The sequence below is a fragment of the Dendrobates tinctorius genome, unplaced genomic scaffold (assembly GCF_039654945.1).
Source record: "Dendrobates tinctorius isolate UK_male_01 unplaced genomic scaffold, ASM3965494v1 ptg000154l, whole genome shotgun sequence".
In the NCBI taxonomy this organism is placed as follows: Eukaryota; Metazoa; Chordata; class Amphibia; order Anura; family Dendrobatidae; genus Dendrobates; species Dendrobates tinctorius.
The window spans coordinates 21,090,840-21,115,852 of NW_027361821.1; the positions used below are offsets into that span (position 1 = coordinate 21,090,840).

At 42.6% G+C, this 25,013-nt stretch overlaps 1 protein-coding gene across 1 annotated transcript in view; it reads right to left on the reverse strand.

The window, feature by feature from the left end:
* Nucleotides 1–542: 542 nt before the first annotated feature.
* The window catches only part of CAPN6 (calpain 6), a 209,345-nt gene continuing 184,874 nt past the window's right edge, over nt 543–25,013 (reverse strand). The window contains exons 11-13 of the mRNA XM_073547659.1: nt 24,207–24,328; nt 20,645–20,781; nt 543–1,297 (exon numbers count right to left, since the gene is read on the reverse strand). Of these exons, the coding sequence (XP_073403760.1) occupies nt 1,115–1,297; nt 20,645–20,781; nt 24,207–24,328 (442 nt within the window). The 3' untranslated portion in view covers nt 543–1,114. The remainder of the gene's footprint in view (nt 1,298–20,644; nt 20,782–24,206; nt 24,329–25,013) is intronic.

Genomic DNA, 25,013 nt, shown 5'->3' on the forward strand with positions numbered 1-25,013 from the left:
AGTATTCTGCAAGCTAATTACGCTTGCAAAACGCTAGTTTTCCGCGGCAATTATGCATGCGGATTTCTCGCGTATTTCCCACGGCAGGGAGTTGCGGAATTCCCACGGAAATTTCCGCGGCAATTCCGCACGGTTGCACATAGCCTTATGTTGTCAGATCAGGTCCTGTTTCAATGTTCTGTGACAAACCAATGAAAGTGTTATATTGAGGTGTTTTCATGAATTTAACCCTAATACTCTACAAACTACATCTATTCATTTAAAAGTTAAAACTGCTTCTGGTCCACTTAAGCCTATTATGTCCTGATGCTCATTCTCTGTAACTATTCTTTTTGAATTGGAGGTTCTTCTTTACCAGTATCCTTTCAGCACTATAGGTGCTGGATCTTCCATTTCTGGGTCTTCCATTTCCTCTATTTCTAAGCATGCATTATACTTGTTGTCCATAGGCTTGCTTGCCAGCTCCATACTCAAAGGATAACACTTGACAACAGGCAGGTAACAGCAAGTTAGCCAAAAGATATTCTTCCTCAAAGCCAGATTTATAACCAAACACCATATTTTATTGTGTTCTTGTAAATTCCCTGAAACTATTCCATATTTTGTCTAAATGGTCTCATAGTGCTAATATACATATTTTATATTTAGTCGGCTTTCACAATTTAAAGCCACTGGTCCAACTTCAGGATCTGTCATTGGAGAGCTTGAAAATGAGTGGAGTACAGGACCTGAAGCCTTAGTTCACCATTCTCCATAGGTCACCTTCATGATGTGATGTGGCTTCAAGCTAATATTGAGAATGGCTATTTACTCTTTATGAACAATTGCTCCAAAATAGATAAGTAATAATGTATACTGGCTAAGTATGTGAAACTATAGAGGCCTCTATCTGCCATCAGTATCTCAGGATTGCTTGTATGTATAAGATTTGATGCTTGAGAATAAGAAATGTAGTACATTTCTATGGTTTTGCCAGATGACTTGAAATACTGGATGTTCTCGACTTCAATACAAATCATCAGGGTATGTGCATGTGAACAGAGAAGACGTCATCTGCTCAGGCATGTCAGACAGTCTTTAGCTCGCAGCCCTGTCTGTATCTGGGAGACTCTATTCACAGTTCAAGCAGGTCATTAGAGGAGACAATCTTGACATTTATCCGGCCTGGCATCTGCTGCACTGCTTGCCCATCCTTGTTGTGCAGTTGGAGACTCTGCTCTTCTACTGAGTCATTCGGCGATGCCGCCAGAAGCACTTGACCCAGGAACTGGTCACACATGATCTTGCTCCCCCAGACCTGAGGGTCAAAGTAGGAGAATATGGCTTTATGTTGAATTAATTCAGCAAATTCTGTCTTAATACATTAAAGTGAGTTATTGCCTTTGGGATTCACATGCCATGCAGTGATTCAGTAAACAATTCAAGGGCACTGCAAACAATATGGCAAACCAACGCGACACAGCAAATAAATATACTAAAAAAACAGCAAAAGGAATATCAGAATGGTTATTATCCGTAACGGGCTGGAAAAGTATATAACAAAAAGCTCATCACGAGGGTGGGTTTTGTTGTAGTTTAATAACTGACTGGTTGTGACCCAACTTCTGGTATCTCCGCCAATCTGCATGATGTAAGGGCTGCCTAGGAAATGTTAGGAGAGCTAAATAAGTCATCAGTAGCAGGGAAAATCTCTGGTACTTTGCTCCAAGGTAGTCTGGAGCCCAGGCGGTTGAGCTCACAGAGCATTGCTGAGACTGGACTATATAACTTGGAGACATCCATGGTCAGACATGGCTCAAGTAACTCTAGTTAGTAGTAGTAGGATTCCTGTTTTTCATCCTTTTAGTACACTTAAGGCCCCGTTACACATAACAATGTCCCAGCGATCCCACCAACGATCCGACATGGATGGGATCGCTGGGACATCGTTAGGCTGATCGCTGGTGAGCTGTCACATAGACAGCCCCTCCAGCGATCAGGACCAGCGAGTAAGCTGGAATCCAACGTAAACATCAGGTATCTAAGAGCCGCTGCTCTTAGAAACCTGATGTTTACGTTGGATACCAGCATGACACTGGTTTCCAAGGTACACATCGGGTTTCTAAGAGCAGCGCGGTTCTTAGAAATCCGATGTTTACGTTGTATACCAGCGTGCAGCACCTCTGGCAGCGGGAGACCAGCGATGAAAAAACGGCCCAGGACAATCCAGCACGGGGGGGCGGTCGCTGCTGGATGTCACAAACCGCGATATCGCTGGAGAGATCGCTGATGTATCACAAAATCAGCGATATCGCTGTGTGTAACTGGGCCTTTAGCCTTTACTGCAGGAATCCTTGGGTAGTAATTTGTATAGAAGTCCAGCTCACCCACGTCTGACCTCACCGCACCTCAGACTCGGATCCGGCCCTGCCCTGGCCGCACAGCAATAATGAAAGAAGAAGCGATCCAGCTGAGTGCTCTGGTGATTTATTGAATGCTGTTCAAACAACAGAACGTTGTTTACGCGTTTCTGGCTAGACGCCCTTAATCATAACAGGTTATGTGTTAGCTGGATCACTTCTTCTTTCATTATCCTTGGGTAGTGTCCACACAAAACTACTGACCAATGGATCAAACCAGAGATAAAAAAAAAAGCAAGCTAGGTTGGAATTGGAGAGATGGGAGCAAGGACAAAATCAGATTCGATCCAAAGAGTCATGGGTCATCCACCAGATTAAGTGGAGATAACTGGCTAAGAGCTGTTAGTACAAAAAAACATGAAAGAAGGGGGAGAGAGATTTATCTGTACACTGCTCAAAAAAAATAACACAAAAAAAAAATATATACACTGCTTAAAAAAAAAATAAAGGGAACTCTAAAATACCACATCCTAGATACAGTGGGGCAAAAAAGTATTTAGTCAGTCAGCAATAGTGCAAGTTCCACCACTTAAAAAGATGAGAGGCGTCTGTAATTTACATCATAGGTAGACCTCAACTATGGGAGACAAACTGAGAAAAAAAAATCCAGAAAATCACATTGTCTGTTTTTTTTTTTTTCATTTTATTTGCATATTATGGTGGAAAATAAGTATTTGGTCAGAAACAAGCAATCAAGATTTCTGGCTCTCACAGACCTGTAACTTCTTCTTTAAGAGTCTCCTCTTTCCTCCACTCATTACCTGTAGTAATGGCACCTGTTTAAACTTGTTATCAGTATAAAAAGACACCTGTGCACACCCTCAAACAGTCTGACTCCAAACTCCACTATGTTGAAGACCAAAGAGCTGTCAAAGGACACCAGAAACAAAATTGTAGCCCTGCACCAGGCTGGGAAGACTGAATCTGCAATAGCCAACCAGCTTGGAGTGAAGAAATCAACTGTGGGAGCAATAATTAGAAAATGGAAGACATACAAGACCACTGATAATCTCCCTCGATCTGCTGCGCCACGCAAAATCCCACCCCGTGGGGTCAGAATGATCACAAGAACGGTGAGCAAAAATCCCAGAACCACGCGGGGGGACCTAGTGAATGAACTGCAGAGAGCTGGGACCAATGTAACAAGGCCTACCATAAGTAACACACTATGCCACCATGGACTCAGATCCTGCAGTACCAGACGTGTCCCACTGCTTAAGCCTGTACATGTCCGGGCCCGTCTGATGTTTGCTAGAGAGCATTTGGATGATCCAGAGGAGTTTTGGGAGAATGTCCTATGGTCTGATGAAACCAAACTGGAACTGTTTGGTAGAAACACAACTTGTTGTGTTTGGAGGAAAAAGAATACTGAGTTGCATCCATCAAACACCATACCTACTGTAAAGCATGGTGGTGGAAACATCATGCTTTGGGGCTGTTTCTCTGCAAAGGGGCCAGGACGACTGATCCGGGTACATGAAAGAATGAATGGGGCCATGTATCGTGAGATTTTGAGTGCAAACCTCCTTCCATCAGCAAGGGCATTGAAGATGAAATGTGGCTGGGTCTTTCAACATGACAATGATCCAAAGCACACCGCCAGGGCAACGAAGGAGTGGCTTCGTAAGAAGCATTTCAAGGTCCTGGAGTGGCCTAGCCAGTCTCCAGATCTCAACCCTATAGAAAACCTTTGGAGGGAGTTGAAAGTCCATGTTGCCAAGCAAAAAGCCAAAAACATCACTGCTCTAGAGGAGATCTGCATGGAGGAATGGGCCAACATACCAACAACAGTGTGTGGCAACCTTGTGAAGACTTACAGAAAACGTTTGACCTCTGTCATTGCCAACAAAGGATATATCACAAAGTATTGAGATGAAATTTTGTTTCTGACCAAATACTTATTTGCCACCTTAATATGCAAATAAAATGAAAAAAAAACAGACAATGTGATTTTCTGGATTTTTTTTTTCTCAGTTTGTTTCCCATAGTTGAGGTCTACCTATGATGTAAATTACAGACGCCTCTCATCTTTTTAAGTGGTGGAACTTGCACTATTGCTGACTGACTAAATACTTTTTTGCCCCACTGTATCTCTGAATGAAATATTCCAGTTGTAAATTTTTATTCATTGCATAGTGGAATGTGTTGAGAACAATAAAACATAACAATTATCAGTGTAAATCAAAATGAATATCCCATGGAGGTCTGGATTTGGAATAAGGCTGGGGTCACACTAGAGAGAAATACGAACAAGCGAGAGGCGTAAAGACCACGCATTGCACACAGTCCAATGATTCTCTATGGGGTTGCTCCCATGAGCCGTATATTTCTCGCCCATATTTTACAGTCCGTGCCAATCGCGGCATGCTGCGATTGTCAGCGTACTACGCCCATAGTACGCCAATGCAAATCTATGGGTGCGCAAAAACAATGCATTACACATGGACCAGATGTGTGACTTGCGAGAAATACGCAGGACTTTGGCAGGTGAAAGGAAATGGGCCAACCAATAATCAGTAAGCTTAGACATGCTAATTAGCTCAAAAAGGGCTCCAGACATCCAGGAAGTACGCCTCCACGGAGTCCTGCAGCATCATGGCACTCTACTACCTGAATGTGGAGATGCTGATTGTACTAGAGCAGGAGCGCCCGGAAATCTGGGACCAACGTGATGCCCATTATGCCAACTGGGCAAGAAAGGAGGCTGGATGGAGGCGCATATGTCGCCAGATGTTCCACGATTTTGGTGATCAGCCACGTGAGGAGCAGCAGCAGCAAATGATTAAGTACAACCAAAAAAGGGTTGAAAATTACCTCACATCAAAAAAGGCTTTTGGAATAAGGCCCCCCCTTCCTTCCTGTGCTTGGCCTTTTTGCCTCTTGAGACCTGTAGATTTTTATTTGACCCATTGTTTTACCCTGACATAATTGGTCCCTGTCCACAAGCTCCTCATCCTCCTAGGCAAACAATTTAAGAGTAGTTACTTGACCCCTGAGCTATTGTGACCCTGTGTATCTGGTCTGGTTGCCCCAATTATATATGCCACCCTGGATAGAAAGCACACCCTAAAAGGTCACATGACTATGCTACTTTTTGAAAATTTTATTTAGCAAATATGTGAAATTTAGAATATTTCCTGTCACACTGCAGTTGAAGATGTGATGAGACGCTGGTGCAGCATCCGCGACCAGCAGTGGGCCAGGAGTGGTGATGCGGGCCACACAAAGAGAAAATATGTGTATTATGATCGCCTCTCCTTCCTCGCTCCAATTCTGGATCTGAGACCGTAAGTAGATACCTCACACCACATTACACAGATACTTTACAGGGCCAAAACTAATGTTTCTTGTTTTGGCTATTTTATATTTCATAACAGAACTCAGTCTAACCTTATGGAAAGGGAAACTGGGTCAGATACAGAGCCCATCATCAATCCTGTGCCTGGAGGGGAAGAGGTGGCTGGCCCATCTTCTCCCCCTCCAAGAAGCATGGGTCAAGTTTCATCTCCTGATCACCCTGTGCCTGCCCTTGCATGTGGACCTGCACCACAAACCCCACCAACAGGACCACATCCACAAATAGGACCGTCTGCTGCAGCACCATCCTCCATACAGGATGATCAGGGCAACATCAGCAGCAGCCCAACTGCCCAGCTACAGGGCTCCCCACAGCCTGCTGGACCATCCCAGCGAGGAAGAAGAAGGCGCCAGATCCCTGCCCAAGATAGCCGACACAGGGGTACTCAACTATCTTGCTAGAGTGAATAATGATGATGGGGAGGAGGCGTACTCACGCAGCCTGGCCCGTTATCTTCGGTCCCTTCCCTGTGAAGAGAGGCTACGTATTCGAGGATGTTTTCAGATCCTGCTTGATGCAAGCACACCCCCCAATACCCCATATGAGTTATTTGAATATCTGGAGAGGTGGAAGCTTTCCCCAAGGAATCTGATGCGCCTTAGACCACAGACATACATGCTTGCTCAATCAGGCTCTGAGGATCCTCCAACACGTGGGCCTACACCTCACCCCCTTCCTCCCCCTTCCCAACCTTGCCCACAGCAGCCACATATGTTGGCCTCTATCCAACCTCACCAATATGGCCACTTGTTCCCACCCAGTGTTGGAGGCTGGTCCCAACCTGGTTGGGGACGACATTGCTATTTTGGGGGGTATGAGCCACAGGCCTAACAGCCCCAACAGGAGGCCCCTCTCCATTATCAGTCTGCCCAGTACCCACCACAATCACAGGAGGCAGTACACTCCCAACATCATGGTCAACAGTATGCCCCCACACAGGGTGACCTACGCCCGACCTACCACCATTTGTAATGTTGGAATATTGTTTTTGCAATTTTTTTATTTTTAGTTTTTTTTTTCTGCAAATGTGTTGTTTGTAACTTTTCTAATCTGTAAAAAGGGCACTTTGTGCCATTGACACATTTACCAGATGGCAATAATATGGTTTGAAAACCAAAAAAAAAATGGCAAAAGTAAAAATTTGTCAACACAATTTTATGTCTCTGTCTCAATTATGCAAAAAGTTCACGACATACTAACATACGCTTACCAAGGCAATTACAGAGTGAGAGAAAGATAAGGAATTGAAATATATATATTTACACAGACAAAAAAAATTATAACATAGACACAGCATGCTCTTGCCAAGAAGTTTCCCCCTCAGGTGACATAAAATAATTTGTGAAAATGTCACGCACTTTGAGACCAGAGAGCGGTCTACGTTGAGGGTTGATATGTGGTCTCACCCTGCGCACATTGTCCGACTCACGCACAACACCAGCAGAGGATGAACAATCATGTATCCTGGTGAAGTTATGAAGAACGACACATGCTTTTATAACTTCAATCACATTTTGTTCACTCAGCTGAATGGAAGACTGGAGGACCCGCCATTTGGCACAAAGAATGCCAAAGGAACACTCCACCAGTCGCCGAGCACGTGATAGGCACAAGTTAAAAATTCTGTGCCGGTGGTCCAGGTTGAGCTAGGGATATGGCCTCATTACATTGCTCGTTAACTGAAACACCTCATCTGCCACAAGAACTGATTCTTGAGTCGAGCTTGGTAGCTGGTGTGGTGGGGGTAGATCCAACTGGTTGGTGCGTAGCTGCCGACCCATAATGGAAGTATTGAAGACTCTTGAGTTTCCCGTCCTTCCATAGACCCCAATGTCGACAATTATAAACTTGTATTGAGGGTCGGCCAGAGCCAACAATACAACAGAAAAGTATTGCTTATAATTGAAGAATTGGGAGCCAGAGTTCGGCGGCTTACGCACCCGGATATGTTTCCCATGAAGGGCCCCAATGCAATTTGGAAACTGGCATTCCTCCTCAAAGTCCCTTGAGATCTTCAACCAGTCTTCCATCCTGGGCTCGGGCATGACGAGTTGATGTAGTCTTGACCAGATTTCACTACATGTCGACCTGACAATGCCAGAAATGGTAGATCTTCCAATGAGAAACTCATGGTGGAGGGCGGCATAAAACAGGCCAGTGGACAGGAAGCTGGAGAACAACAGAAATGTAACATTTTGAATCCAAAAATGAGAAAAACAACAGCTACATATATACCAAACATTTTCTTTTTTCAGATCTACTAACACACATATTTTTTTAAGCATAATGACTACGTGATATTCAGTACATATTACACATAACAGTCTGGTCTATAAGTTTAAATATATGTGGACTAAGATCAGGCCAAAAAAAGAGCACAAATAAGAAAATACACATACTTTGGGCCACACATCATGAACATAGAGAATGTGGTTGTGTAGTACATACCGTAATGTGAGTAGAAGTTGCTTCTCTGTAAATATAGCTTTGCGTATTCTTGTGTCCTGAAAAGTTATCCTAGGGCGCACTGTCTCCAAAAGTAGATCAAATGTTGCAAGGCTCATGCGACAGTATTGAAAAAAATTTTCCGGATGATCCTGCTGAGAAGAAAAGAGCCGGTGGAAATTACCTCTTGTGAGTCGTTGCCTCGAAAGTGGATGGACCCACATGCGTCGCCTCCTCCGCGGATCCACTATCACTGGGTATGTCTGATGAAAGCGGCGTGACAAAAGCCAGTGGAAGAGAACCTGCTCATTTGTGTTGAAACTCAGACTGTCCGTCATGTTGGCCATACAACACCAACACACCTAGTCAAGGCAAGGTCAAAAATGGACAGAATGGAGGCAGGCACCTGTTACAGAGCCAATAAATAGGGTGTAGGCTAATGATTTAAATAGTTTGCAGGCCTCAAAACCGTTAAATGTCCATTTTGCAAGTTGGAGAGAAAATCTCGCCTTACGGATGCCATCCGGATTACGTACAGATGCTTACATGCGCAAAATACGCGACCACACCTTGATTACGGCTGACATACGGAGCACGATTTACGGGACATTTCTCTGTATTAAGCATGTAAAATACGGACCGTATTTTGCGTCGGTTAGTGTGACCCCGGCCTAATACTCAAAATCAAAGTGGAAAATCAAATTACAGGCTGATCCAACTTCAGTGGAAATGCCTCATGACAAGGAAAAGATACTCAGTAGTGTGGTGGCCTCCACGTGCCTGTATGACCTCCCTACTGTACAACGCCTGGGCATGCTTCTGATGAGGCGGTGGATGGTCTCCTGAGGGATCTCCTCCCAGACCTGGACTAAAGCATCCAACAACTCCTGGACAGTCTGTGGTGCAACGTGACGGTGGATGGAGCGAGACATGATGTCCCAGATGTGCTCAATCGGATTCAGGTCTGGGGAAAGGGTGGGCCAGTCCATATCTTCAATGCCTTCATCTTGCAAGAATTGCTGACACACTCCAGCCACATGAGGTCTGGCATTGTCCTGCATTAGGAGGAATCCATGGCCAACCGCATCAGCATATGGTCTCACAAGGGGTCTGTGGATCTCAGTACCTAATGGCAGTCAGGCTACCTCTGGTGAGCATATGGAGGGCTGTGCGGCCCTCCAAAGAAATGCCACCCCACACCATTACTGACCCACTGCCAAACTGGTCATGCTGAAAGATGTTGCAGGCAGCAGATTGCTCTCCACTGCGCCTTCAGACTCTGTCACTTCTGTCACATGTGCTCAGTATAAACCTGCTTTCATCTGTAAAGAGCACAGGGCGCCATTGGTGAATTTGCCAATTCTGGTGTTCTGTGGCAAATGCCAAGTGTCCTGCATGGTGTTGGGCTGTGAGCACAACCCCCATCTGTGGACGTCAGGCCCTCAGACCATCCTCATGGAGTTGGTTTCTAACCGTATGTGCAGACACATGCATATTTGTGGCCTGCTGGAGGTCATTTTGCAGGGCTCTGGCAGTGCTCCTCCTGTTCCTCCTTGCACAAAGGCAGAGGTAGCGGTCCTGCTGCTGGGTTGTTGCCCTCCTATGGCCCCCTCCTGGGGTACTGGCCTGTCTCCTAGTAGTGCCTCCAGTCTCTGGACACTACGCTGATACAGCAAAACTTCTTGCCACAGCTCGTGTTGATGTGCCATCCTGGATGAGCTGCACTACCTGGGCCACTTGTGTGGGTTGTAGTCCATTTCATGCTACCACCAGTGTGAAAGCACAACCAACATTCAAAAGTGATCAAAACATAAGCCAGAAAGCGTTGGTACTGAGATGTGGTTTGTGGTCCCCACCTGCAGAACCACTCCTTTATTGAGGGTGTTTTGGTAATTGCCAATAATTTCCACCTGTTGTCTCTTCCATTTGCACAACAGCATGTGAAATTGATTGTCAATCAGTGTTGCTTCCTTAGTGGACAGTTTGATTTTTGCAGAAGTTTGATTTACTTGGAGTTATATTCTGTTGTTTAAGTGTTCCCTTTATATTTTTTGAGCAGTGTATATTCCCCCACCACCAATTATTCCGCAATAAATTCAGGGAAATGGCAAGAGTGTGGTAATAAAATGTAACTTTTACTAGAAAGTTCATAAAAAGAGGGTCAAGACCTCTATAAAATTATGTGCAAACAATGGTACCAACACACAAATACAATTAACATGCAAATACAAAAATTGGCTATATGTCAGGTATACAGTTGAGATTGCAGAAAGAGAGGAACAATCTCACCGGGTATTGCGTTTTCTCAGGGCTTTCTCTCCTCCTTCATCTGTAGGCATTGCCTACTTGATATCCCTGGCTGGAGGGATATGATGCCCAGTTAGTGCTGATAGGGCCTACATGTGCCATTCCCCTGATGAATCAAGCTGTTGAGAAAACACGTCGGGAGGTACACAGGGTCATAGAATCATAGAATGGTACAGTTGGAAGGGGCCATCTGGTCCAACCCCTTGCTCAAAGAAGGATTCACTAAATCATCCCAGACAGATGTCTGTCCAACCTTTGTTTGAAGACTTCTATTGAAAGAGAACTCACCACCTCTCGTGGCAGACTGTTCCACGCTTTGATCACCCTAACTGTCAAAATGTTTTTTCTAATATCTAATCTGTGTCTCCTCCCATTGAGTTTCATCCCATTGGTACTAGTCTTTCCTTGTGCAAATGAGAATAAAGATGATCCTTCTACAATGTGACAGCCCTTCAGATATTTGTAGACCGCTATTAAGTCTCCTCTCAATCTTCTCTTTTGCAAGCTAAACATTCCCAAATCCTGCAACCGTTCCTCATCAGACATGGTTTGCAGACCGGTCACTATTGTGGTCGCTCTTCTCTGAACTTGCTCCAGTTTGTTCATGTCTTTTTTTAAAATGTGGTGCCCAAAACTGGACACAGTATTCCAGATGAGGTCTGACCAAAAAGAGTAGAGGGCAATAATGACTTCACGTGATCTAGACTGTACGTTTCTGTTAATACATCCTAGAATTGTATTTGCCTTTTTTGCTGCTGCATCACACTGTTGACTCATGTTCAGTCTATGATCTATTAGTATACCCAAATCTTTTTCACATATGCTGTTGCTTAGCTTTATTCCTCCCATTCTGTATATGCTTTATCATTTTTATTGCCCAGATGTAGTACTTTGCATTTTACCCTGTTAAAACCATTCTGTTAGTTGCTGCCCACTGCTTCAGTTTATTTACATCTTTTTAATCATCTCTATATTCTCTAGTATTCGCTATCCCTCCTAGCTTTGTGTCGTCAGAAAATTTAATCAGTTTACCCTCAATTCCTTCATCTAAATCATTGATAAAGATGTTGAACAATACAGGGCCCAGAACAGAGCCCTGTGGTACCCCACTTGAGGCATTCTTCCAACTGGATGTGCATCCATTTACGACCACTCTTTTGGGTCCGATCACTAAGCCAGTTATGAATCCACCTAACAGTTGCCTTATCCATTCCATACTTAGTCATTTTTTATAAGGATTGTGTGAGATACTTTGTCAAATGCTTTGCTGAAGTCAAGATATACTATATCTACAGCATTTCCCTGATCCACCCAGTCAGTGATTCTGTCATAGAAGGAAATTAAGTTAGTCTGACATGACTTATTAGGTCCAAACCCATGCTGACTCTGTTTAATCACTTATTTCTTATCCAGTTACTTACATACATGTTTTTTAATAATTTGTTCAAAGATCTTTCCTGGTATAGAAGTCACTCACTGGCCTATAGTTCCCTGGGTCCACTTTCTTGCCCTTTTTGAAAATAGGAACAACATTTGCTCTTCTCCAGTCTTCCGGGACTTCTCCTGTTCTCCAAGACTTTTCAAAGATTATGGAGAGTGGTTCAAAAATTTCTTTAGCTATCTCCATCAGTACTCTGGGGTGTAATTCATCTGGACCTGGACACTTGAACTCATTTAGGTTAGCTGTTTCCTCACTATCTTTCTGTTTATAGATATCCTGGATTCTTCTATTCCCTTGATAGGACAGTGAAGATGAGTTGATCAGTCCAGGGCTGGCTAGTGCACAGGGCTAGCTATGGCTTGCCCTTGTATGAGTAGGAGTCTCGGGGTGCCAGGATCAGACTAATAACAGGGACTGAAGGGGATAATATCGGGACCCCCTCTGGAGGTCGCAGACGAAGGAGGAGAGAAAACCCTGAGAAAACGTAATATTTGGTGAGATTGTTCCTCTCTTTCTGCAACCTCTACTGTATATCTGACTTTTAGCCAATTCCAGTACTTGCATGTTAATTGTATTTATGTGTTGGTATCACTATTTGTACATAATTTTATAGAGGTCTTGAACTTCTTTTTATGAACTTACTAGTAAAAGTTAAGTTTTATTATCTCATTCTTGCTATTTCACCCAAAGAAATGTCGAACAGTCCAAGGGTCAAACTTGTTTCATGGGTAGTCGATGATTAATCAGAAGAATAGTCAGGATTCCTGACTATTCTTCTGATTAATCGCTGAATACCCATGAAGCAAGTTTGACCCTTGGACTGCCTGACATCTTTGCCAGTTATCTCAGGAACCAAGCTGAGTAATAACACAGAATAGAAATCCACAAGTGCACACAAGGATAGTATTACTATCACTTATCTGGTCTGCTGATCTGCTCCAATGATTGACAGCTCAGCTAAATCACCTGATTAGCCAAAAGGAGGATCTAGCAGATGCTGATCTTGGAAGGGTAGTAGTATAAGATAATATTGGTAATATGAGAAATTTATGCACAGCCTGAAAAACTCATTTAATAAGGGTGGATTTACACTTACCTTATTTTTGCTGGCCGATTTTACGGCCCCAATTGCTTTCTATGAGGCGGCAAAATTGGCCCGCATAAATTCAATGGTGCGCTGTGTGCCGTGCGGCTGTGAGGGCCATATATACGGCTGTGAAAAAATATAGAGCTTGCTCGATATTTTTCATGGCGTACGGACACGGCGCCCATTTAAATCAATGGGGCAGCAAAAACAAACCGAAATTTTTTTTTGCAGCGCGCCGTCACTTTCGGTTTTGCGGAACGCCATTTTTTTTCTTTCTCCAACACTATTTCCAAGCATTTTTTGAGGCCCGTTATTGTGGTACACCACAAAAAATGCGACGATAAGGCCTGCAAAAATGGGCCGCAATAACGGACCGCAAAAAATGCGGTAAGTGTAAAACCACCCTAAGTCTACCCAACATATGTTTAAAAATGTGGATAATGTTTCATTTACATAGAAAACCTCTTAAGGACTGAACCTATTTTGTCGTTCACCTCTTTGTGCACCGGTTCATACATGTACTGTATGTCCTGGTGGGGAGTAATTACCAAACCAAGAGCAACAGTATAACAGAAAACCATGAGGCGTTCAAAAAGTACAAGTTTTGATTAGAGAGTTGGAAGTTACTGCTCTAAAAACCTAGTGTGAACACATCCTTAGTCTCCTTTAAATACAGCTTTCAAAAGTTGGCAAATATTTGTAATAAACAAGTAAAGTTCCCACTGCTGGGACCGAAACGAGCACTGATCCCGGCAATGAAACCCCTCTAACGCTGTAGTCATTATTGTCCACGGCATTCAGGGAGATTTACATAGAAATCACATGCTGCCTCTCTGCTTTCGCCATGCCATATACAGAAGCCTACTGGATCTTGCTCAAGGCCTCATATGACTACATTGAAGCTCTTACAATGAGACAATTTAAAAAATATATAAAAAATAGAAATAAATAGAAAAAAATGTTTTATCCTAAATGCATAATAGTACCAAAATTGGCTGGTCCTGATGGATTTAAGTACTGCAGGAATATTTTTTTTTCTACATTCAGAGAATTAAACTTTTTATTTTTCCATCAGCCTGGATGTATAAGTGCTTGTTTTATTTGTGTTTTATTTGTGACTTGTAATTTTCACCATTTTGTGATGCATATAACTTGTTGATTAACTTTTACTAATACTTTTCAGAGGAATAAAAAAAGGAATGTGTGTGCTTTTTTTTCCCTAAATACTTCAGAATGAACAATTAAGCATGGCCTCATGGGCATGTAGCTAGAATATGGAGGCGGTAATGTCACGATGGGGGCAGGCTTTGCAGCATTGAGAATCTCTCCCCCCATGTGCTCACCCACCTATCCACTCTCTTTCCCCATGTGCTGACTTCTCCCGTCTGTGCTTTCTTCTTTGACCTGTCTACCCCATGTGCTATCCCCCTTGTCTGCTGTCTCTCTCCTTCCTGTGCTGTGTTCTCCCCTAATGTGCTGGCCTGTTTGAGCTTCTCTCTCACCCCTGTGTCTGACAGTGTACAGAACATACCACAGCTTCTGGGCAGGGGAGGAAGCAAAACACAATACTGACATTACAGCAGGAGATCGGAGAGGATACATTTTGTGAGGTAAAATATTGTTTATAAACAGTCAGTGAAATATTTGACCTCACAAAATGAATCCTCTGTGATCCCCTGCTGTAATGTCAGTATTGTCTTTTGCTTCCTCCCCTGCCCAGGAGAAGTGGTATGCTCCGTACACGGTCAGACAGACAATTTTTAAAATGAACTTTTGTTTGTGGGAAAACCCCTTTAATGTGACCGGCTTCCTCTGCCTGTAGACATATCGCGCATCTGCCACTGGGATCGCCGAATGATTCAATGCGCCTGCGTGGAATTTGCGCAGGTGCTGTGCTATGGTGTTCCGCTGGTGGTATCATGCAAGAGGCTGCGTGAGTGTGTGAGTCTGAGTGTGTGTGAGTGTGTGTGTGTGGTGCGATGGTGTTCCGCTGGCGGTACTACGAAAAATCTGGACAGAATAGGAAATGAAAACATTGCAAGGCAATTATATAAATAGATATATACGGTATATTATAATTTATGTATTGTGACAGCGTCTCACTAGTGCTGTATGTGAGGAAAGGTGTGTGTCACGAAGGTTGCTATCTTCCATAATGTGAAACCCAGAAGTTTCTCTCCAGCATGTTAGGTCTGAAGGGTTACTCAGCTATTACAAGAGTTTGTTTTTTTGTAAGTACATGTGAGAGATGGGCAGGATGCCTACTGGCCATATCTCCACCTCAAGGGTTTGGTTGGGGAGTCAAATGTCCAGCTCCATTTTTTTTTGTTTTCGTTTTCCTGCAGCTATGTGTTTGGAGACAAGGAAAGTCTCCAGGCTTGAGCTCCAGTGGGAGCTGAAGTGTGTTGTTTTCCTTAAGCTGGAGCCATGGTGAAAAGGACTTTTGTAAGAACTGTTTATTTTCACTTGTGCCAGAAAAGGCTGCTTTGTGTTACTATTTTGCTTTCTGGTTTATGAAGCAACAAACCATCTACAGACTTTAGTACCTAGTGTTCCTGTGTCTACCTCTGAGAGCAGCAGAGTGAGTAAGCCTACCACAATATATGTAAAAGTATATACACACACAACATTAAATCATTTAAATTTCTAAAATCTCATTTTTTTCTTGAATTACATTTTGCAATTTATCTCTGAGCTATATTTATTTCTGCCTCTACCTCCACTTCACCACACATAAAGAAGCGTGAGCGAAACGCTTGTTGGAGGTGGAGGGGACACAGCATTGTTTACGCACATGGATATTTTAGGTCTTATTGGTCCAAATGATCTAATTGAATATTTATAGTTTCGTAGTTTTTAAGGTTGAAGGTAGACATAAGTCCATTAAGTTCAACTTATAGCCTAACATGTTGGTCCAGAGAAGGCAAAAACCCCATGAGGCAGATGCTATTTGCCCCATAATGAAGAAAAATTCCTTCCCTACTCTTTACTTCCTTCTTTATATTTATTCCTGTTACATTTGACCAGTGTCTCTAACAGCTGGTGTAGATGACATTATTCTATTGGTCAGTATATGTTGTATATACTGATATTTATGTTGGTTGCTTACCATTAAGTCCATTGTTCAGTTATTTGCAGTTCTGCGTGACTTTGGATATTGACAATATTGACCAGTATATACGGTAATCTTTAGGTTGCTGTATTAATCGCATCTCTGTTTTTTAATCTAGGTCTTATGTTTTGTTTTTTCTTAATTGTTTTATTTCCAGTTAAATTATTTTATTTTTTTTTATCATTATTTGGGCTATTTGTTGAAGCACATTTGGGATATTCAGTTGCTACATATGATTAGAATACCATATTTTATATTAAGAATTTCTTTTTTATTATTTATTTATTGCGGATGTCCCTCTGATTAGGTGCTAAATATAGCCAAGGCAGGCCTAAGAACTTTCATGGTAACCTTATTGTGGAGTGCTTACCTTGTTAAACAATTTAGATGTCGTGTTACTGGCATAGAAATGTATAATACTGCCAGCACCAACTGTTCACTCTGACCATGCCATCCACAATACTGTAAATTGTCTCTTCAGAGAGGAAGAGGACTAGAACTCTAGCGCCACCTATAAGAAGTAACAATCCTAAAAGTCAATCTCAACTCTTTAACGAGCCTTGTCACCTGACTTAGGGTAAAAGCCAAATCACAAAATCTCAATTTGCAGACACTGTGTTTCAGGGTGCTGCCCCTCATCAGTGCAAAGTGTGAGATCTGGTTTAGCTGGGAGAGAGGCATCTGGCCCGGGATCCAAGGGGTAATGTTGCTCTTCTTGCAGAGAGTGACATGTCAAGCCTGACATGTGGAAGTGAGCAGACTTTTAAGCCACAGTGATCCTAGCCACCTAGGAAGTAGCAATCCTACCAACCACTTAGATTGCGGTCAGACTCCTCTCACCCAGCCAAACCAGGTTTCACACTTTGCACTGATGAGAGGCAGCACCCAGAAACACAGTGTCTGCAAATTGAGATTTTGGATTTGGCTTTTATCCAAAGTCATGTGACAAGCCTCGTTAAAAGGAAAATATTAACTTTTAGGATTGCTACTTCCTATAGGTGGCACTAGATTTCTAGTCCTCTTCCTCTCTGAAGTGACAATTTGTAGATTTCACAGAGGAGCTTTGCGGCTTAAGTCTCCTTACCTTGGCATGTCAGGCTTGACATGTCTCTCCCCAAATAAGTAACGTTACCCCTTGGATCCACAATATTAGAATGCCTTTTCGCCATCAGTACATCAAATATAGAACATTATATTAAATTTAACCCCTTTCTGACATCAGTCGTACTATTCCGTCCATGTGCCCTGGGCCCCTATGACCATGGATGGGATAGTACGCCTGAGCAATCGTCTGTGCACACGGATGGTGTGCAGCCGATCGCGTCCGGGTGTCAGCTGATTCTCACAGCTGACACCTGGCACTAAAGGCCAGAAGCAGTCATGGACCGCTCTCGGCACTTTAACCCCCGAAATGCTGTGATCGAACACGATCGCAGCATTTCGGGAGCAAGCAGAGGGCTGACAGCCCCTCTGCCTTTGGATTGGAGACTCCGCAGTGTGACGCGGGGTCCTGATCGCTGCCATGGCAACCTGATGTCATCATGACGACATCCCGGTTACCAGAGCTAAGAAACTTCCTGTCATGCGCAATGCATGATGAGGTAGTCTCTCAGGTCAGTGTGAAGTAAGTGCAGTGCTGATAGCTTCTATAGCATGCAGCTGCTGCTTCATCTGCATGCTATAGAAGCGATTAGCCTGCAAAAAATGATTGTCCCATAGTGGGACAAAGTGTAATAGATAGAATAAAGCAAAAAAATTAAATAATTGTAAAAATATTTAAAAAGTAATAATAAATCAATATTCTATCACTAAATAAATATTTGAATGGAAAAAAATCTAAACAATAAAAGTCCACATATTTGGTATTGCCGCGTCCGTAATGATCTGACCTATAAAACTGTCACACTAGTTAACCCCTTTAGTGAACACCATGAAAAAGGCAAAAAACAATGCTTTATCATCATACCGCCGAACAGAAAGTGGAATAACACGTGATCAAAAAACGGATATAAATAAACATGGTACCACTGAAAATGTCATCTTGTCCCACAAAAAACAAGCCCCCACACAGCTCTATCACCGGAAAAATAAAAAAGTTATAGCTCTCAGAATAAAGCCATGTAAAATAATTATTTTTTATGTAAAGTAGTTTTTATTGTATAAAAGCACCAAAACATAAGACCTCACATGACTATGTGGGCCAAACTATGGAAAAATTATAGCTCTCAAAATATGGTGATGCAAAAACTATTTTTTGCAATGAAAAGTGTCTTTTAGTGTGTGACAGCAGCCAAACATAAAATCCTGCTATAAGGCCTCTTTCACACGTCCTGATATTTCCGGTACCAGAGATGTCAGTGTCTGTGTGTGTAATAATTATTATTATTACTATACATTTATATAGCGACATTTACTCCATGGGGCTTTACAGGGATGGGTAAGGATACACTATGAGAGGGTAGAGCTGGTTGTGCTGGTGGTGGTAATACTTGCGGCACACGTGTGGCATGCATCTGCCGCATCAGTACCACAAGGACGGGCACCAGGGAAGAAGCGTTACAGTAAGCGCTGTTCCCTGGCGCCGGGTGCTGAACACAGCTCTCATCATTCTCCCTTGCTCTGCCGGCAATCAGCATAAGCAGGGGAGAATGATGAGAGCCGTGTTCAGCACCCGGCACTGGGGAACAGCGCTTACTGTGACGCTTCTTCCCCAGCGCAGATGTGTTTCACATGGATGATATCCATGTGTGTTATGCGTATGCACATGTGCTGGATGTTTTGAGGCCCATGCTGACATTAAAAACTGGATATGTCAGAGTGTTTTGCCCACAGACACACTGTCCGTGGAAACACGCTGACATGTGCACAGACCCATTCACTTGAATAGGCAAATGGCGCTCCATCCTCCCTAGTCTCTCAGCATGGCAAAGTAGCACTGTGCAACCACATATGGGGTATTGCCACGTTCAGTATAAATTGTGGGACAAATTTTGTTGCCATTTTTGCCCACTTGTGTGAAAATGTAAAATCTTTGACTAAAGCAAAATTTTGGTGGTAAAAATGAAGTTATTTTGTCCTCACTGCCCAATGGTATAAAATTCTGTGACATACCCATGGAGTCAATATGATCACTGCACCCCTAGATGAATTCATTTAGAGGTGTAAACTGGGGTCACTTAAGGGGGGTTCTGCTGTTTTGGCACCTCATGGGCTCTCCCAGTGGGTCATGGCACCTGCACACCATAACAGTAAAATCTGGCGCTCCTTCCCTTCCGAGCTCTGCCATGTGCCCAAACAGTGGTTTACCCCCACATATGGGGTATCAACGTACTCAGGACAAATGACACAATAACTCGTGGGGTCCAATTTCTTCTGTTATCCTTGGGAAAATAAAAAATTGGGGGTGAAAAGAACATTTTTGTGGAAAAAATGATTTTTTTATTTTTACGGCTCTAAGTTATAAAGTTCTGTGAAGCACTTGGGAGGGTTCAAAGTTCTCACCACACATCTAGATAAGTTCATTGGGGGGGTCTAGTTTCCAAAATGGTGTCACTGGTGGGGGGTTTCTACTGTTTAGGCACATCATGGGCTCTCCAAACGCGACATGGCGTCCAATCTTAATTCCAGAAAATTTTGCGTTGAAAAAGTCAAATGACGCTCTTTCCCTTCTGAACTCTGCCATGCTCCCAAACAGTGGTTTACCCCCACATATGTGGTATCAGCATACTCTGGACAAATTGCAAAACAATTGTTGGGGTTCAATTTCTCCTGTTACCCTTGGGAAAATAAAACAAAATTGGACCTGAAGTAATTTTTTTGTGAAAAAAAGTTAAATGTTCATTTTTTTTTAAACATTCCAAAAATTCCTGTGAAGCACCTGAAGAGTTAATAAGCTTCTTGAATGTGGTTTTGAGCACCTTGATGGGTGCAGTTTTTTAGCATGTTGTCACTTTTGGGTATTTTCTATTATATGGACCCCTCAAAATGACTTCAAATGTGATATGGTCCCTAAAAAAAAATGGTGTTGTAATAATGAGAAATCGCAGTTTATCTTTTAACCCTTATAACTGCCTAACAAAAAAATTTGGTTCCAAAATGGTGCTGATGTAAAGTAAACATGTAGGAAATGTTACTTATTAAGTATTTAAGTGCATGAAAATTCAAAATTGGAAAATTGCAACATTTTTAAAATTTTCACCATATTTTCATTTTTTTCACAAATAAACGCAAGTAATATCAAATAAATTTTACCACTGTCATGAAGTACAATATGTCACTAGAAAACAATGTCAGAATCACCAGGATCCATGGAAGCATTCCAGAGTTATTACCTCATAAAGGGACAGTGGTCAGAATTGTAAAAATTGGTCTGGTCATTAACATGCAAACCACCCTTGGGGGTAAAGGGGTTAAAGGAGGGAAGTGGTTAAACACAAAATCCCAGCTTTATAACTATTACCTACAGTATTATGAGTTTGGTCATTTAGTGCATTACCTGAATAGCGATTGGATCATTCATTCTCCTCCGATAAAAAATCACTTTCATATCAATAACGACACTTGTTGTATTCTTGTGGACTTCAGAGCGAACAATTTCATTTTCACATTTCATTAAAATGTACAGATCAGCCCCTGAAATTGTAAGAGATTTCCCATATGTAACAGTAGTTCACTAATAACATTAGCGGAAAAGTGTTTTAACTGAAGTTTAATTTTTGTTATAAAGATATCACTTTGCTTCATCAGAATCGGTCTGATAGGTTATTGCCTGATGACTGACGTCAATAGCACATGCACAGATATGAGGGTCCCAACTATGGGGCTGGACCAGTCTTCAGGAAAGCGGTATCCAATCCCCCATCCTGAATGGTGCCCCAGCCTCAGTGACCGCAGAGATGGCTGTGCATGCGCGGCTCTGAACAGTCACTGTTACGAGAGTTCAGAATACAACAGACAGAGTTGGAACGAGCATCATTTAGGCATTTATGACCCCTCCTGGGGACATGCCACTAATGTCTTCCATGAGACATCCTCTTTAATATTCTTGTTACATTTCCCCCAAAACTAAAGCTGTAAATATGTATTTTGTTTAGGAGTCAGGATCTTGGATGTCATTATGAAACCTTAAATGGTAAAGGAAATGAGTGATTGTGTTGTAGCTCTAAACCCCGGAGTGGCAAGTGTCTGTGTGACAGAAGGGCACAAATACACTCTGCCCTGGCAGGGTATTTCGATGCAGGGCTCTAGCTGCAAACTAATTCTTCACCTAAAGAAAAGCTTACCAACGACTTTTATATAGCTGCAAGTTATAGGTCTATTACATATGAATATACTGGCAGACACAGACAGAAGAGACCCCTGTGCAAGAACAATATATGGGCTCTTTGCAGTCTAATAACTCATCATAATGCACCATTCCACCTGCTCTGGAGGTGGAAATGGGCCTCCTTTCCTCTTGGCCCCCCATGCAGCTGCACAGGTTGCACCAATGATATATCCACCCCAGTATGAATAAATTCAACCATACTGAAATATAATCACAGCAGAGGACTCACCTAATTGCTTTGTAAATTAATCTCCATTAGGTTTCAGACCTGTGTTCTAATTTACACGGCAGCTGAAAAATTCCTAGACATTGCCAGCATTATTTACCACTTACAATAAATCAGTTCTGTAAGTTAACCATGGATCTGGCTCCTGGAGGCAATATTGTGCAGTATATAGAGGCAATTAGCGACCGCCGACCAGGCCAAGAAACTGGAGCTTACAAAACCAAAACTCTTTGATAGTAAATCTTTAAAAATTGTTACATTTTTTTTTTATCATTGGAGCCTATGAGCTGGGACCCCTACAAATCACTAGAAGGAAGGAGTCCCATGAGCTTTTATTATAAAGGGTAAATGTGCATTTACACTGCACAATTATCATGCATTCTTAGGCATGTTGGTCTCACTGTAAAGAAGCAGTCAGACAACAGTCTAAATTGGACCGAAATCTGAACGCAGTGCACGAACTGGCTGGCGGCTCTCCCGACTTGAGCGTGATCGCGTCATCTATTTGTATGCAGCTGTCGCCAGTCTGTGCACTGCGTTGCAATCTCAGTCCGATTTATATGGAGGTCTGACTGTGGGTTAATTGCGCAGGCAGTGGATCACCCAATGGAAAGAGCAAAATACCCATTTGTCAAGTGGTGAAATGATCTTACACAAAAGATGATCATTCTTGGCAGCAAATCGTCTTGTGCAAACACAACTTACGCTGTTGAGAATAATAGCAGCTGTGTGCAGTGATCTATTACATGGCTTAAACATCTCCATGCAATGAAGCACCCCAGCAGACTGATGCTGCCACCCTCCCCCCCCCCCCCGCACTTCACAGTTGGCAAAGTGTTCTTTGGTTCATAGGCCTCATTTTTCCTTCATACGAAATGATGGTGGTTACGGCCAAACCACTTCAGTTTTTTTCATTTTTGCTACAGTAAACTAGAGGACACTTTTCCAAAATGTAAGATCTTTGTCCTCTGATGCCATCACCAACTGTATCTGGGCTTTTCTTACGGCAGTTTTGAATCAGTGGCTTCATCATTGCTGAACGGCCTTTTAAGTCATGTCTATAAAGGACATTTGTACTTGTCTCCTACAGCAGCTTCACAAGGACTTTTGCTGCTGTTCTCCAGTTGATTTGTGATTTTCCCACTAAGGTACACTCTTCAGTAATAGACAGAACTGATCGTTATGATGGCTGCTGGTCCCATGGTATTTAAACCTGCGGTGTATTATTAAAGGCATGTCACACTAAGAGATATCGCTAGCCATATCGCTATAACTAGTGACGTTATAGCGATATTGCTAGCGATATCTCTGTGTCTGATACTTACCAGCGACCCGCTCCCCCGCTGGTTATCGCTGATCGCGCGAGAACGTTCAGGACTGTTTCTCGTCGTCAGCTTCCTGCGGCGCTTCCTGCTGTGAAGATGAGCGACGCGTGGAGCCGGGCGGGAGGACGCAGGATCGCCTAGTGTGACAGATAAGTAGCGACCCCTACGATGTCGCTGGTGAGATCTGCCTATGTGGCAGCTCACTAGCGACCACCTAGCGATGTACCAGCGATCCTGACCGCGTCATATCGCTGGTCGGGATCGCTGGTACATCGCTAAGTGTGACAGCACCTTTAGAGAAGATGAACGTGGCATCTTCAGAGATTTGGTCATTTCTCCCAAGAACGTACCAGCTTTGTGGATGTCCACAATTCTTTTTCTTACATCTTCTCATTTGTTTTAATTTTCCCACAATGTGAAGCAAAGAGGCAAGTAGGATTTGAAGACGAGCCTTAAAATATGGCCACATGAAACCCTCCAATTAACGCAAATGATGTCCATGGTTCTTATCAGAAGATTCAAAAGCCCCGAAACATTATTTTCTGAAACTTTCAATACTATTTATAAAATAACATGAATTCAGGCTGGCTAGCAGCCGCAAATCATGCAGCTACGGCGACAGAAACTAAATCTCCGAGCACATCCAAATACTCGGAGATCACCCGAGCATGCTCGAAAAATCTCGAGTGACGAGTATACTCGCTAATCACTAGAAAACACCCTTTTATAGTGACATCATGTTCCACAGCGCTTTACAGACACAATCACTGTCTCCACCGGCCAGCATAATCTATATTCCCTATCAGTATGTGTTTGGAGTGTGGAAGGAAACTGGAAACCCCGGAGCAAACCCACGCAAACATGGGGAGAACAGACAAATTCCTTGATGGCGTTTGACCTCCGGACCCCAGTGCTAACAACTGAGCACCGTGCTAGCATGTCCTTACACTGTTTCCATCCAGCTGTTCCTGGAGTTGGGATCGGTTGATCTAATGGGGGTTTTTGGTTGGAGTTCAACACCCATCTGGCAGGTCAGCAATATGTTTGTTATGGATAACCCCTTTAAACTACGGTTTCTTGATATGAAATCTGTGGAGGGGATAAATTAGTGTTTTGTTTTTTTCTATTTCCATCTAAGCTTTTGTAAACTTGTGATTTGATTTTAGTTTCCCCATATTACCTTCTGCTTTCCCCTGTGGGTCTACTCCTTCTACGCTCCGCACCACCACTTGACTGATTCTTTTTGGATATCCCAACAAGAAGTTCCAACAGGTAACACTGGGCTTGTCCTGGAGCAGCTCCCTGCGGAGGTCATCAGATAACATGTGAGAGGGAGGAGGCAATGCCGAAGCTAGAAACATCTCATCACTTTACTGAGGTCATTAGTTAGAACAGTTTTTTGTGTCAAAACATCTATTTATAATAAAAATCTAATTATATAACAACATAACTCATTATTATAGCAATAACAATTTTTTATTATGTTATGGCAACAAAATAACTTTAATTTATGTAACAAATATGAAATTTTATGTGCCATGTCTTTTAAGCCCTTTACATATCCATAGATTCATAATTGGGTTTAATGAATGGTGGAACTTAATACGTAGAAGGGGTTCTCCAATGAATTCTTACACAGGCAACTATAGTTTTTTTCTTTGTTTTTGGCCAAATGTGAACAAAATTTTTCTGCAGTACTGTTGGTCACCACATGGTGATGCAGTATCATTATACTAAACCTGTGGATACTGGAAATGTCACAATCGCAGTGTCACTACAGAATATACCATAGTTTTGCATAGTATATGTATGAAAGTATGCAATCATGAAAATAATGACTTTTTTTTACGAAGAATGAGTATTTTCAAGAATATAGGCGGATATAACACAAGGTAATTAACGAGCTACAGCCATTGTGGATGAGAAATCCATTCGTGATCACCTATTTTAAAAGTATACCGATATATACAGAAAGTTATTGAGGTTT